This window comes from Cebus imitator, unplaced genomic scaffold, assembly GCF_001604975.1.
Source record: "Cebus imitator isolate Cc_AM_T3 unplaced genomic scaffold, Cebus_imitator-1.0 Scaffold102, whole genome shotgun sequence".
NCBI classification, from domain to species: domain Eukaryota; kingdom Metazoa; phylum Chordata; class Mammalia; order Primates; family Cebidae; genus Cebus; species Cebus imitator.
This window is the reverse complement of record NW_016107417.1, coordinates 1147953-1161805: the sequence shown is the minus strand read 5'-3', so window position 1 is coordinate 1161805 and position 13853 is coordinate 1147953. Positions and strand designations below refer to the sequence as shown.

General features: G+C 61.2%; 2 protein-coding genes across 5 annotated transcripts in view; both read left to right on the top strand.

The window, feature by feature from the left end:
- The window catches only part of ANKRD13D (ankyrin repeat domain 13D), a 14632-nt gene extending 10491 nt beyond the window's left edge, over window positions 1-4141 (top strand). For both annotated transcript variants that reach the window (XM_017537370.2, XM_017537371.2), the window contains exons 7-15: window positions 799-865; window positions 1264-1345; window positions 1561-1622; window positions 1726-1856; window positions 2664-2821; window positions 2945-3061; window positions 3151-3314; window positions 3395-3486; window positions 3781-4141. In XM_017537370.2, coding sequence (XP_017392859.1) covers window positions 799-865; window positions 1264-1345; window positions 1561-1622; window positions 1726-1856; window positions 2664-2821; window positions 2945-3061; window positions 3151-3314; window positions 3395-3486; window positions 3781-3994 — 1087 coding nt within the window. In that variant the 3' untranslated portion in view covers window positions 3995-4141. The remainder of the gene's footprint in view (window positions 1-798; window positions 866-1263; window positions 1346-1560; window positions 1623-1725; window positions 1857-2663; window positions 2822-2944; window positions 3062-3150; window positions 3315-3394; window positions 3487-3780) is intronic.
- Window positions 4142-4911: 770 nt separating this feature from the next.
- On the top strand, window positions 4912-13250 carry SSH3 (slingshot protein phosphatase 3). 3 transcript variants are annotated; one of them, XM_017537365.2, is made up of 14 exons: window positions 4913-5280; window positions 5705-5742; window positions 6360-6594; window positions 7643-7767; window positions 7845-7916; window positions 8174-8239; window positions 8350-8538; window positions 8650-8743; window positions 8970-9098; window positions 9211-9257; window positions 10189-10335; window positions 10558-10758; window positions 10841-11114; window positions 12307-13250. In XM_017537365.2, the coding sequence occupies exons 1-14, from the start codon at window positions 5215-5217 to the stop codon at window positions 12583-12585; spliced, it is 1962 nt and encodes a 653-aa protein (XP_017392854.1). In that variant the 5' UTR covers window positions 4913-5214; the 3' UTR covers window positions 12586-13250. The 3 variants fall into 3 exon arrangements, with proteins under 3 accessions (XP_017392855.1, XP_017392854.1, XP_037597481.1); XM_037741553.1 differs by having other exon boundaries at window positions 4915-5280; window positions 5636-5742; XM_017537366.2 differs by lacking the exon at window positions 7845-7916 and having other exon boundaries at window positions 4912-5280.
- The last annotated feature ends 603 nt before the right edge of the window (window positions 13251-13853 follow it).

Genomic DNA, 13853 nt, shown 5'->3' with positions numbered 1-13853 from the left:
AAGATGGGGTTTCACCATGATGGCCAGGCTGGTTTTGAACTCCTGACCTCAGTGATCCACCCACCTCGGCCTCCCAAAGTGCTAGGATTACAGGCGTGAGCCACCACACCCAGCCGAGATTTTCTTAATGGTGTATAGTATATGGTCTGTCTTGAAGGGTGTTCCGTGTGCATTTGAGAAGCATTTGTGTTGTTGGTACTGGGTAGAGTGTTCTAGCCTGTTTATAAAGTCTAGTTATAGTGTTGTTCTTATCTTCCATTTCTTTGTTGATCTTCTAGTTGTTCTATCCATTATTGAAAGCAGGGTACTGGAGTCTCCAACTGACATACTTTTTTTGTGTGTGTGAAAAACTTCAAATACATATGAAAGAAGAGAGAAGGCACTTACTCATCACCAGCTTGTATCAGCATCTCACCAATCTTACTGAATCTGCCCTCCCTTACCTTTTTTCTTTTTCTTCCCCAGAGTATGTCAAAGCCCATCCCAGATGTCCTAATGTTTTAATACTAAATGCTTCTGCACAACTCTAAAAGACAAGGATGTTTCTAAGCCCAGCCCCAACGCTGTCGTACCTCACAAGTTTCATGCTAATTCTTCAGTGTCTTCTAGTCCCAAGTTCATGCGCAAGTGTCCCCAGCTGTCCAGGCACCCTCTTCAGGGCTCCTTCATGTTTCACAGTGACAAGGGATCCTGAGTTGGGCACCCAGGGCAGGCTCATTGGAGGGGGTTTGTAAAGGAAGGCTTTGACCAGGGTGTGAGGGTGCAGGTCCTCACGAGCTCCTGTTTGGTCTGTTTCAGGAACAAATGTGGTATCTGGGGCTGGCGGTCTGAGAAGATGGAAACTGTTAGCGGCTACGAGGCCAAGGCAGGAGAGGCTAGTGGTGGGGGTCTGGGGGTAGATGAGGTCCAGGAACTCGGCTGGTCTCCACATCCATCCCAGAGTAGCCCTTGGGCTCTGGAAACCCTGAGCATTTGTGGGAACTCAGTGGGCCTGAGTGCCCAGCCCCTGTGGAGTACGGAGGGCTCACCCACATCACGGGCCCCACCCAGGGTACCGAGATCAAATGAGGAGCGTGTTCCTCTTGACCCTGGGGCTGCATCTTCTCACTGTGACTTCCCGGGGTTCAGACCCTGCCACCTCCTCCATTGTGGGGAGCAAGATCGCACCTGCCTCTGGGACAGGGGGACGTGGGTTCTGCACTGGTGAGGCTGTGTGGGGAGCAGGCTCTGAGCCCCCAGCTTCCTCTGTCCCCTTCTCCCCAGGTATACAGCGCCACCAACGTGGAGCTGGTGACACGCACACGCACGGAGCACCTCTCTGATCAGGACAAGTCGAGGAGCAAAGGTAAACCCAGGTGCGCCTGCCTGCTGCCCAACCACACCGTGCGGTGGGGTCTCCCTGGCCAGGGATCAGGGGCCAGAGTTTCCTGGGATGAGCTGGGAGGTCTCCTCATTCCCATCTGCCCCTCTTCCCCCGGACAGGAGGCTCCCAGGGTGGAGGTAGGTGGGGGCAGTGCAGGGGTACTGGTCCCCTCATGGGCTCCCACCCCTTCTCCGCAGGGGGGAAGACTCCGTTCCAGTCCTTCCTGGGGATGGCCCAGCAGCACTCCTCCCACACTGGGGTGAGCCGGGGCTGGGCTGAGACAGGGCTGGCGAGGGCTGAGCCTGGGCAAGAGGGTGCCCTCCGTCGCCCTGATTGCTGAGTCTGCGCTGGGACCCACACAGGCCCCCGTGCAGCAGGCAGCCAGCCCCACCAACCCCACAGCTATCTCCCCTGAGGAGTACTTTGACCCCAGCTTCAGCCTGGAGTCACGGAACATTGGCCGCCCCATCGAGATGTCCAGCAAAGTACAGAGGTGAGGTCTGAGAGTCGGCTGGGGACTTGCCTTGGGATGGGGGCCCCTCCTGGAACCCCTGAGCTCTTGCAGGCCCCTGTCTGGACCTGTCCTAGTGAGGGGCGCACTCGCTCAGCAGCTTCTCTCCAGACTCTGCTCCTGGAGGGCAGGGATCCTGTCTGCCTTATCCATGGTCCTCAGCCCTTAGCAGGGGCTTGTCCTTGATGAATGGATGGTACCACCTGTGTATGGTTCTCTATTGAATTTCATGAGTATCTGCTGGGGCCAGCGTGACAGTGGGAAGGGCCTCAGCAGTGTGGCCTGGGAGTGGAGCGACCGCCTGGGTGGACAGAACAGTCAGGCTTGCCTCATGAGGAGCGCTGAGCAGGTGTGGCTGGTAACGGCGGGCGCAGCACCTGCACAAGCCCGGCGCTCTCCCAGCCGCCTCAGGAGGATTATCTTAGCCACCCACGGTCTCTGGGATTCGAACCCTGGACACGAAAGTTCGGCACCATGTGAGCTGGTGGCCAGCTCTGGGCGGAGGCAGAGAACAGAGCTGTGACCAGGCCCAGGGAGAAGCCCACAGCCTGGCACCTGGCCTCCTTGTCCAGACCAGATGAGCAGGCATGAAACCCTCAGGAACCCCAACCTGGGCCACGTAGACAGGACACCAGCTCCCAGGGGAGGCGGGCAATGGCATCTGAGCAGAGCAGGGCACCTCAGGCCAGGTGGAAGGTGGGTAAAGGCAGCTGCCCACTGGCCAGAGGGCAGGCCTCAGTGGAAAGGCCACTAGCGGCACCTCACCATGTACTGTGGTTGGCTGGGCAGGTTCAAGGCAACACTGTGGCTGAGTGAGGAGCACCCACTTTCCCTGGGTGACCAGGTGACACCCATCATCGACCTAATGGCCATCAGCAATGCTCACTTTGCCAAGCTGCGTGACTTCATCACCCTGCGCCTCCCACCTGGCTTCCCCGTCAAGATTGGTGAGAGGCTGGCCCAGGCAGGAGGGGGACACCTCGGACATGGCGCCCTCCCTATGGAGAGCTGCAGGGGACGGAGGCGCAGGTGGCGTCTGCTGAGGCTCAGGCACGGCTGTCTTCTCACAGAGATTCCCCTTTTCCACGTGCTCAACGCCCGAATCACCTTCAGCAACCTGTGTGGCTGTGATGAGCCCCTGAGCTCCGTGTGGGTGCCGGCCCCCAGCTCTGCCGTCCCAGCGTCAGGTATCCCTGTGGGAGAAAGAGGGAGGCTGCGCAGCTCTCTGGTCGCCAAGCCCTGCGGGTTGAGTGTGGCCCCTCTGCCACCTGCGTAGGGAGCCCTTTCCCGTGCGAGGTGGACCCCACTGTGTTTGAGGTGCCCCAGGGGTACAGCGTGCTGGGCACAGAGCGCAGCGAGCCCCTCCGAGATGAGGACGATGACCTGCTACAGTTCGCCATCCAGCAGAGCCTGCTTGAAGCAGGCACCGAGGCGGAGCAGGTGGGACTCGGGCAGGGTGTGGGCTCTGGCCTCTGCAGCCACAGGGCAAAGGTGACAGCTGTGGGCTCCGATGGCTGCAGGTGACCGTCTGGGAAGCCCTGACCAACACCCGGCCTGGTGCCCACCCTCCTCCCCAGGCCACAGTTTATGAGGAACAGCTTCAGCTGGAGCGGTGAGGCCCTCATGGGGCTGGCTGGGTCCCTCCCCCACCAGCCTTGGCTTGTGGGGAGGGGGGCAGCAGGAAGGTCCTAGGACCCTAGGCCCTCTGCAAGGCCACCCTCCATCAGCAGCGCTGTCTGCCGCCAAAGGTGACATGAGGGGCGGGGAAGCAGGGCCCTGCCTCGTCTCCTCTCCCTGCCACCCTGTCTTTACCCTTGTCCTCTAAAACCAGTCCCCAGCCCCTTGGCTTCCGCCCCAGCCTTGGTGCTCACCAGCCTGCTCTTCCCTCCCATGCCCTGCCTGGAAGGGCCCTCCAGGAAAGCCTGCGGCTATCCACAGAGCCCAGGGGCCCAGGATCCCCTCCCAGGACACCCCCAGCCCCCAGCCCACCCAGCTTTGAGGAGCAGCTGCGCCTGGCCCTGGAGTTGTCTTCGCGGGAGCAGGAGGAGCGGGAGCGGCGCGGGCAGCAGGAGGAGGAGGACTTACAGCGGATCCTGCAGCTGTCACTCACTGAGCACTGAGCCGCAGCCCCCGAGAGCGCGGCCGGCCCCCCCTGCCCGCTTTTCTAATTTATTTATTTATAAACTCTGCTGCTGAGCTTGGGGCCTGGAGCCCCAGTGTTGGGTGGGCAGGGGAGACAGATGGAAATAAAAGAGACTGCTGCAGCAGGGCTGCTCTGCTGACTGGCCTGGAGCCGTGGGGACCCTGAAGGTGGGGCGCTGAGGAGACACTGGGTGGCAGCCCAGACCTGGGCTTGAATCCTGCTCACGGTCCCCTCAGCCTCTCTGAGCCTCAGTTTCTTCAGTTGTAAAATGAGGAGACCACCCCCCACCCTCTGCCCCTCAAGGCTGAAAGAAGCTGGAGAGAGTCATGTGTCCTTACCAAGCAGGCTCCTGTGAAATGTCAGTTCCCCCTCGCCGTCCCACCTGCTGGGGACCCGGTTTGTCCTGCCTCCCAGCCTGGCCTTACTGGAAACCGGCCCACGCGCCCGTTGGGGAGGGAAAAGCTGGGTCCCCAGACCTCATTCACCTCCAGCTGGGAAGAGCCCCCAGGCCGCTAACCGCCGCAGCCAAGGCCCGGCTGGCCCTGACTGGGGCGCATTCCCTGCAGGTGGCTTTGTGCAAGTCACTTCCCTCTGCGCAGCCGGGAGCCACGCCTTGCTCGCCTCCGAGGTGGGAGTTTCCTGGGTTATTTCTAAACCCCAGGCTGATTTCCCCGGAAGCCTCTCTCCCAGTGGGAGCGGGAAGGCCGACCAGCAGGGAGTAATGTTTGTGGTGGCGGCTTCTGGCTGAGGGCGCGCCTTGCCTGATCCTCTCTAGACCTGTGGCCCCGCCTCTGTCTCGCTAGGACCCTCCTCTGCCCCACACAGGACGCTGGAGGCCCAGAACAGCTCAGGTGCTCCCGCAGGGCTGCCCGGGCCTGGCGCTTCCTGGGAAGGGGATCAAACTCCCGGCCTCGCGCTCCTGCCCCCCTGTCTCCCAGCTCTGCACCTGCGCTCGTCCCCGACCTGTGCCCGGGGCAGGCCAAACCGCGGAGACCGGAGGGGCGGGGTCCGACGGCCCCGAGAAGCTCCGCCGGCGCGGCTGGGCCAGTGTCTGGCCCTTTAAGGGCCGCCCCCGAGGAGGTGCCAGGCCCGGGTAGCGACGTCTCTCCTTCCTGGTCCTGCGGGGCCGGGACTGTCCGCGGGGCTGAGGGACAGGGCCGTGCCCGGTGCCAGCCCAGGTGCCCCCGGCCTGGCCCCATGGCCCTGGTCACAGTGAGCCGCTCGCCCCCGGGCAGCGGCGCCTCCACGCCCGTGGGACCCCGGGTGAGTGTGGCCTGGCCGTGGTGCCGCCCACGCAGTTGCTGCCCGGGCCCGAGAGCCTGTCCTGCCCGCCCGCGGGCTCGCCTTTAGCGGGGACGTGCGGAGGGGGACCTGGGACTCGGGCTGGAGGGTGCTGGGGGCCTCGAGGTTCTCTGGTACTGGCGCCAGGAAAAGATCCAGAGCCCTGCGCGCCGCCCGGGCTGAGGAGGCCCAGATCTGGGCGCGCCCGCCACCCTCAGCGCCCACCCAGCTGACCTGGCCTTGGGCCGGGGCTGCGTGGGGCCTCTTGGTGGGGCGTGGACTGGGGTGGGAAGACAAATGGCATCTTGTGCCTTTTCTGGCCTTCCTCCACCCCCAGAATTCCTGAGAGAGGGGAGAGGACAGCGCTTCCCGCGCTCACCCTCCCCTGGGGCTGCTCTCTCGGCAGGACCCGGCGGTCCAGCGGAGGAGTCGACTCCAGCGAAGGTGAGCGCCGCCTCCCCCACGCAGACACTTCCGTCAGCCCGGGACCTGGCCACGGCCATCCTGGACTCCGGGTGCAGGGACAGAAGGCTCCCCGGAGGACGCGCAGCCGAAGCCCACTGCCAAATTTGTGGGGCAGTGTTCCCGGTGGCACCGGTTGGTGGGCTAGGCAGCCAGGCGGCCTTGGCCTTCACCCTCCCCCTGGTCAACTGGTGCTTCCTCATCCACTGCCCTGGGCTTTGGCTCAGGTGGTGGCCACGGGCCAAAGGGCAAGAGGCATGATGGACCTGAGGACTCCTGGGTCTCCAACCAAGTTCCCAGCAGCCCCTGAGTTAGGCAGGTGGGAGGGAAGGAGAGCAGGCCCCTCACCCAACAGACAAGAGTAGAGGGGCTGAGAGCTTGGAAGCCTGCAAGACTGGTTTTCAGCGTGGTGGCAGCATTGCCAAGGGGCCGGTTAAAAGTGCGGATGCTCAGGCCTCCACTGCAGACCTATTGACCGCGTGGGGGCCCATGAATCCGTGTGGACAAGGCCTGCAGATGAATGTGATGCATGCTAGACTTTGAGAGCCCCTACCCTAAAGGGGATGAGGGGCCATGACAGTTTCCCACTGCCCCACCAGGCAGAGCTTTGCAGTGCTCCGAGGGGCTGTCCTGGGACTGCAGGATGGAGGGGACAATGATGATGCAGCAGAGGCCAGTCCTGAGCCATCAGAGGAGCCCCCAAGTGAGGAGCAGCCCCGTGGGGACCAGGTAGACTTCGGGCAAGGACCCCAGAGTCCCCAGAAACAAGAGGAGCAGAGGCAGCACCTTCACCTCATGGTGCAGCTGCTGAGGCCGCAGGACGACATCCGCCTGGTGAGGGCCCATCTGGAAGAGACATGCCTGAGGGCACGGGAGAGAGGGCAGAATGGTGCCTGTGTGTATGTGCTTGTGGAACAATGGTGTGAGGGCAGGGGGCAGCCTGGGGAGTGCTGGGGTTACCCAGACTCCAGTGATCCTGCTGTTTCAGAAGAGGCAGAAATGTTCTGACTGGGTGAGGTCATGGCTGCAGGTCTCTGAAAGGGAAGGAACAGGGGAGGTTTGTCCTGTGTGAGCCAACAGGGCCAGATTAGGTCCAAGAGGTGGGAACTCTGCAGAGGCAGGTTTCTTCTCAACCAGTAGAGGATTTTCCTGATGGCATGAGCTGTCCTGAAATGGACCAGTGCCCAAGGCAGGCTTGCTGGACACCCACTGGGGGCGGGACTGGGCAGACGGGAGGAAGATTCCAGCCCCATGGAGGAAGGGAAGCCAGGTGGAGCCGGAACTGGGGCCCAAATGCTGTGGAGATAGCTCACTGTCCGCAGCGAGACGTGGCAAACCAGAGGCACTGCGTCTTCTGTAAAGCTGGATTTACAATAGAAGAAGCATCATCCGCTTCTGTGAGAGTATGTCCTTAATATTTCTTTGGTGATAAACATTTCTTGAATGAAATGATAGCAATGGCAAGTGAACAGGGTTTAAAAAAACCAAACACCCCAAAACCTCCTCCTTACTGGGCACAGTGGCTCACGGCTGTGATCCCAGCGCATTGGGAGGCTGAGGTGGGAGGATCACGTGAGCCTGGGAGTTTGGGGCTGCAGTGAGCTGTGACAGTACCACTGCACTCCAGCCTGGGCAACAGAGACCCTGTCTCAAAAACAAAACAACCTCCATCCTTGGCAGAAATAAAAAATGGGCAACCTGTGTCAGTCCCGTGCCCTGCTTTTTTCCACACCATCCCTCTTTAGCCACTGATTTTATATCTGGGAAGAGAGGAGATGGGAAAGGAGGGAGCAGGGTCAGTGCTATTCTGGACCTGGGGGCGTCCAGGTGGGGAGCAGGGTCCTTGGGGCCACTGTGACCCTGGGCTCCTCATCCTCCCCAGGCAGCCCAGCTGGAGGCAGCTCGGCCTCCCCGGCTCCGTTACCTGCTGGTAGTTTCTACACGAGAAGGAGAAGGCCTGAGCCAGGATGAGACGGTCCTCCTGGGTGTGGATTTCCCTGACAGCAGGTGCGAGCAGGGAGAGCGGGGGAGAGGCAGAGGTGAGGGACAGGGGGTACAATGGCTCTCCCTCTGTCCCCTGCCAGCTCCCCCAGCTGCACCCTGGGCCTGGTCTTGCCCCTCTGGAGTGACACCCAGGTGTACTTAGATGGAGACGGGTAAGCAATGGCAACTGGAGCAGGGGGCAGGAGGGTGGAATTACCATGTGCCACAGATATGACGGGGCCTGGGCACCGGGGTACAGTAGAACTCTAGGCTGGGACTCTGGTGCCTGCTCCCAGCTCCACCTCAGATTCACTGTGATCCTGAGCAAGGCACCTGACTCCCGGGCCTTGGCTTCCTGTGTCTGGCCAAAGGGCAGGTTCTCTGTCACAGAGGCTGGAGTCTGGCTTCACCGGCACCTTCTCTCCTGCAGGGGCTTCATCGTAACATCTGGTGGGCAGAGCCGGATCTTCAAGCCAATCTCCATCCAGACCATGTGGTAAGGACAGACGCTGACTGGACTTGGGCCAGCCTCTCTTTCTAAGAAGGCTGCAGGGCCTGGGGAAGGCAGCAGGGGACAGAGTGACCCAGCTTCTCCTCCTGTCCTAGGGCCACGCTCCAGGTATTGCACCAGGCATGTGAGGCAGCTCTAGGCAGCGGCCTTGTGCCCGGTGGCAGTGCCCTCACCTGGGCCAGCCACTACCAGGAGAGACTGAACTCCAACCAGAGCTGCCTCAATGAGTGGACAGCTATGGCTGACCTAGAGTCTCTGCGGCCTCCCAGCACCGAGCCTGGCCGGTCAGTGCAGGGAGGGGAGGGCCTGGGTGGAGGGGAAAACAGGACAAGGGGGGATCGGGGGGCATGGCAGAGAGGGGAAGGGGCCCCTTGACTGCGGGGCTCTGCTCCCAGGCCCTCAGAACAGGAGCAGATGGAGCAGGCGATCCGTGCTGAGCTGCGGAAAGTGTTGGATGCCAGCGACCTGGAGAGCGTCACTTCCAAAGAGGTAGGCAGGGGGCCTGGGGCAAGTCCCCTCCAGCAGGGACCACAAGCTTGTCTCTCCTGGGAGCCCTCCCCACCTGGCCAAGTTCTGACCCATTCCTGGATGTTTTGGCCTTGGCCCTAGTCTGTCTAGATGGGACAAGGTGTTGTCCTCAGAAGCCCCAGAGGGAAGGTGGGGGGTCAGGCACTTGGAGAGCCCCAGCCTCTCTTGCCCTGGGCTCTGCCTGCAGATCCGCCAGGCCCTGGAGCTGCGCCTGGGGCACCCCCTCCAGCAGCACCGTGACTTCATAGACAACCAGATGCTGCTGCTGGTGGCGCAGCGGGACCGGGCCTCCCGCATCTTCCCCCACCTCTACCTGGTGAGCTGCCGCTGGGCCTGGGCCATGGGGACAGCTGGCAGCTGCGAGAGCAGCGGGGTCCCAGAAGCAGAGGCTGGAGAAAAGGGAGAATGTGCTGCTCCCTCTCTCCCAGGGCTCAGAGTGGAATGCGGCTAACCTGGAGGAGCTGCAGAGGAACAGGTAAGGCTATGAGCCCCTGGGGCCACCCACCCCATCTTCCCTTCTCCTGGCCTCCTTGCATTGGGTGGTAGCCAGCTTCAGAAACTACCCTCAGCAGCTGCTAGCTCTGCTTCTAACTCTGTCCTGGGGCTATTACCCTGGTGTGGGTGCCCAGGTCGGGACAGGAAACCCGCTGGCCAGCCCCGCCCACTCTCCTCCCCTCCCCCACTGTGAAACAAGGACAGAAACAAAGGGCCTCAGCCACGCCAAGACGAGAAGCAGCAGAGCCCACTGCTGTAACTGCCTTGGACAAGCAGAAAAACGGTCCTCTTGGCTGGGCGTGGTGGTGCACACCTGCAATCCCAGCTACTCGGGAGGCTGAGGCAGAGAATTGCTTGAACCTGGGAGGCAGAGGTTGCAGTGAGCAGAGATCACACCACTGCACTCCAGCCTGGGCAACAGAGAGAGACCCTGTCTCTAAAAAATAAGAAAAAAGAGAGAAAAAGCCTCTTCTCCACCTGGCCCTTTCCCAGGGAAGAAGGAACTGGCCTCCTCCCTGTGGGGACCTAGCTGCCTGCTCTGACAGGTACTTGTCATCTGTCCACCATGGGCTTCTGGGAGACCTGCTGTATCTGTCGCCCCACTGCTGCAGACCCACCCATGCTCAGCTTAGCTCAAAAGCTGTCCTCTAACTTCTGAGAGGAACGGAAGGGCTGGAGTTGCAGTTGACCCAGCTGACTGGACTAGATGGGGAAGCAGGCCTAGCAGGGTCAAATGATTGGTTCAAGGTCTCAGCCATCTGACAGCTGAGTCCGTTCTCCTCCCACTGTCACTGCTGCCTCCATCTGACTTGAAACTCAGCTAAACAGAGGCCCAGGTTCTGCCAGGTCCGATGGCCAGTGGCCCTGGTACCTTTGCCCACGTCAGCCTCGCCTTGGGCCCTCTGGGACAGGGTCACCCACATCTTGAACATGGCCCGAGAGATCGACAACTTCTACCCTGAGCGCTTCACTTACCACAACGTGCGCCTCTGGGATGAGGAGTCGGCCCAGCTGCTGCCGCACTGGAAGGAGACGTACCGCTTCATTGAGGCCGCAAGGTCAGCCCCCGGCTCCCCTGCCCGCCCTGCTGTGGCTTCACGCGGCCCCCAGTGCCCTCCTCTTGCCCACTCTGCCATCAGCTCTGCCGTTCCTTCCAGCCCCCAGTGTCCTTGCCTCCTGCTCTACTCTCAGCTGCTTGTGAGCCCTTTACCTGCCCTCCCCCACAGCAGGCGAGTCCTTCATAGTCGGGGGAGGGTGCTGACCCTGTCCTGCCTCCACAGAACACAGGGCACCCGCGTGCTGGTCCACTGCAAGATGGGCGTCAGCCGCTCAGCGGCCACGGTGCTGGCCTATGCCATGAAGCAGTATGGCTGCAGCCTGGAGCAGGCCCTGCACCACGTGCAGGAGCTCCGGCCCATCGCCCGCCCCAACCCCGGCTTCCTGCGCCAGCTGCAGATCTACCAGGGCATCCTGACTGCCAGGTATGGGATGGGGTGAGTAGGTTGGTTTGTGGGGTGTGGCTGCTGGGTCACTCAGAGCTGACTCAGGGCCACCTCCTCACAGTCGCCAGAGCCATGTCTGGGAGCAGAAAGCGGGTGGGGTCTCCCCAGAAGAGCACCCAGCCCCTGAAGTCTCTACACCATTCCCGCCTCTTCCGCCAGAACCTGGGGGTGGTGGGGAGGAGAAGGTTGTGGGCGTGGAGGAGAGCCAAGTAGCCCCAAAAGAAGAGCCTGGGCCACGGCCACGTATCAACCTCCGAGGGGTCATGAGGTCCATCAGTCTCCTGGAACCCTCCTTGGAGCTGGAGAGCACCTCAGAGGCCAGTGACATGCCAGAGGTGAGGCTAGGACTCCGGGAGCTCGGCCTGCAGGGGTGGGGACCAGAAGGAGGGAGGTGGGGAAAGACCAGGACGGCGTTTGACCGTAGGCCCGAGCAGGGCGTACCTGGGCTCGGTCTGGCCCACCCACGCAGGGTGTCCTGGGAGGACCCTGGGGGCCTGGTCCCAGCCTCCTTCACAGTCAGCCTAATACCTCTGAGCACGAGGCATCTCCAGCCCATCCCATGAGTATCTTTGAAGACTGGGACCAGCCCTGTCCTGGGCTCCAGTGAGGGCAGGTGGGGGCGCTGCAGGCACAGGCTGGAGAGGGGCCACGGGCAGGACAGGAGGCAGTTCCCAGGGCTCCTGGGCGAACCAGCCCTGGCCAGGGTGGCAGGCGTGTTCCAGACTGACCACAGAACTAGCTGTCTAAGGGGCAGAGCTGCCTCCCCAGGCCACAAGCTCCACAGCCACCTGCTGGCCCTGGGGGCGTCTCTAACCCCCTGGTGAGCGGAGGGTAAATGAATCTCCGTAGCCTCTCTTGGATCTGAGGAGCAGCACCTCCAAGCGTTCAAGCAGTTGAGGTGCAGAGGGTCTGTGTACTCACGCCACCCAAGTCCTGCCTAAGTGAGCACCCTCGACGCTCAGTGCTGTGGGCACAAGCAAAAGACTGGGAGCCAGGCCCTGTGTGGGACTCAAGGCCAAATGGCTGACTTGGAAGAAGGAGCATCCACTGAGGGCAGGAACATTTGGGAGAGGCTTCCTGGAGGAGGTGTGGGTGGGGAAGGATAGGGAGGCATGGTGGGTTGGTGGGTGGGTGTCTGTGTTGCTAAAGGCAGGGGGTCCTCACCCAGCACTGACACCCGCATCCACCCAGCCCAGGTCAGGGGCTGGTGCAGGCATGGTTTCACCCGCTGGCTGCCTGTGCAAAGGCAGAGGAGGGATAGGAGGAGTGGAGGGCAGGGAGGCCTGGGTCTCAGGGGAGCTGAGGAGGGCTGCTGGGGGCCAGAAGGAAGCTATAGGCAGGTAGGATTCAAGGAGCAGGGCAGCAGGGCGGGGGTGTTGTCCTCCCCCCGGGGAAGCATGGCTGTGGACAGATTGGCTTTTGGTGTGTGTGCCGCAAACATTCCGCCCCTCACCTCTTCCCGGCTCTGCTTGGTGCCCCTGCCCCGGAAAGGCCTCCCATGGCTTCTGTATCCTCGCACCTGTCCAGGTTTTCTCTTCCCCTGAGTCTTCATATGAAGAGCCTCCGCACCCCTTCCTGCAGCTTGCAAGGACCAAGGGAGGCCAGCAGGTGGGCCGGGGGCCGCAGCCGGCCCTGAAGTCCCGCCAGTCAGTGGTTGCTCTCCAGAGCGCCGCCCTCGTGGCCAGCCGGACCCAGGTCTTCCAGGAGCAGAGGCAGGGAGAGCCCGGCATTTCCTCTACACCCAGGTTCCGGAAGGTGGTGAGGCAGGCCAGCGTGGATGACAGTGGAGAGGAGGGCGAGGCCTGAGCCCTCACACACACCCATGTTCCCCTAGACACTAAATAGAGGGTCCACAGCTCCTCAGGGAAACGCCCTCATGTCTCCGGCAGCCCCATTCCTCTCAGCTCCTCCCACGACAGCTCCTCCCCTCACTACAGCCACACCTCCCACAGCCCTAAGTGCCAGACCCATGTCCACCTGCCGGGGGCTCAAGGCTTTCTAACTGGGATGTGGTAGAGGGACCGAAGGTGCCATTGGCGGCAACCGCATCCTAGTTTCATTCTCACCTCTTGCTCTGAACATTCACCTGCAGTCACAGAATAAAAACAGAGCTTCCAGTGCAGAAAGGCTCCTGTTCCCCACTCCTGCCCATCCCTGTGCCTCCCATCCTTCCCCAGTTCATTCCTGGAACCAGCCAGGCCAGGGAACCCCTGGCCCCAAAGGCAGGCAGTACCCTCAGCCCCAGCCGCAGGAGGCTTGAGGGGTGGCAGGTCGCTGCCCCCATCCACCTCAACCCGTCCAGGTCTTTGCTGCTGTCCCCAGACCTCCTGCATCACTGCGCTGGATCACAGGGCACCAGGCCAGAGAGAGTCTTCTTTTTGTCCTTTATGGTCTCTGGCTAGTCAGGTTTTCATAGTCTTAGAGTATCTGGCTTTGTACTGAGAAATAAAACACATTTTCATATTCGATTATTTTCAATCTGATGATGATGATGAAGCCATCTCTATCGCAGTCAGACCCTTCTTAGCTTGCCATGGAGGGTGGCTGCCCATTCCTCCCAGCAATTTCCTCACGATTCCCAGGTGTCTTGATACAGACCTATTCGCGGGGGAGCGTCGTGTTTGGGCGTGGTGTGGGAGGAAGCTTGGGTAACAGAGGAGAGGAGGTCAGTGCTGTCTCCTCATCTCCTGGGGCAGGGCTGGTGAATGTTAGCTGCCCACACCCGCTCAGGCAGGTCGGGCAAGGGAACAAGTCCTTACCGGACAGCAGGCATGTGCTCTGCTGCAAGAGCTGGAGGGAGTTACTCATGAGGAAGTGCCTACCTGGACAAGACCAAGCCTGTTCCAAAAGTGAAGATGCCTTCTGGACAGTGATGCCCGCTCTATGGCATATTTTGGGCCCCAAGACTCATCTTCCTCCTGCTACAATGCAAAAGGGCCTGATTTCCAAGCCAGCCTATTGCTACCTGGGAAGAGGGACCCTTGGTGACCCTTCTTCTCCTGCCTAGGGGTTCCTTCTGCTCAACTTCAGTGTCCAAGAAAAGTTAGTCGTTCCATCTTTTTTTTTTTTTTTTT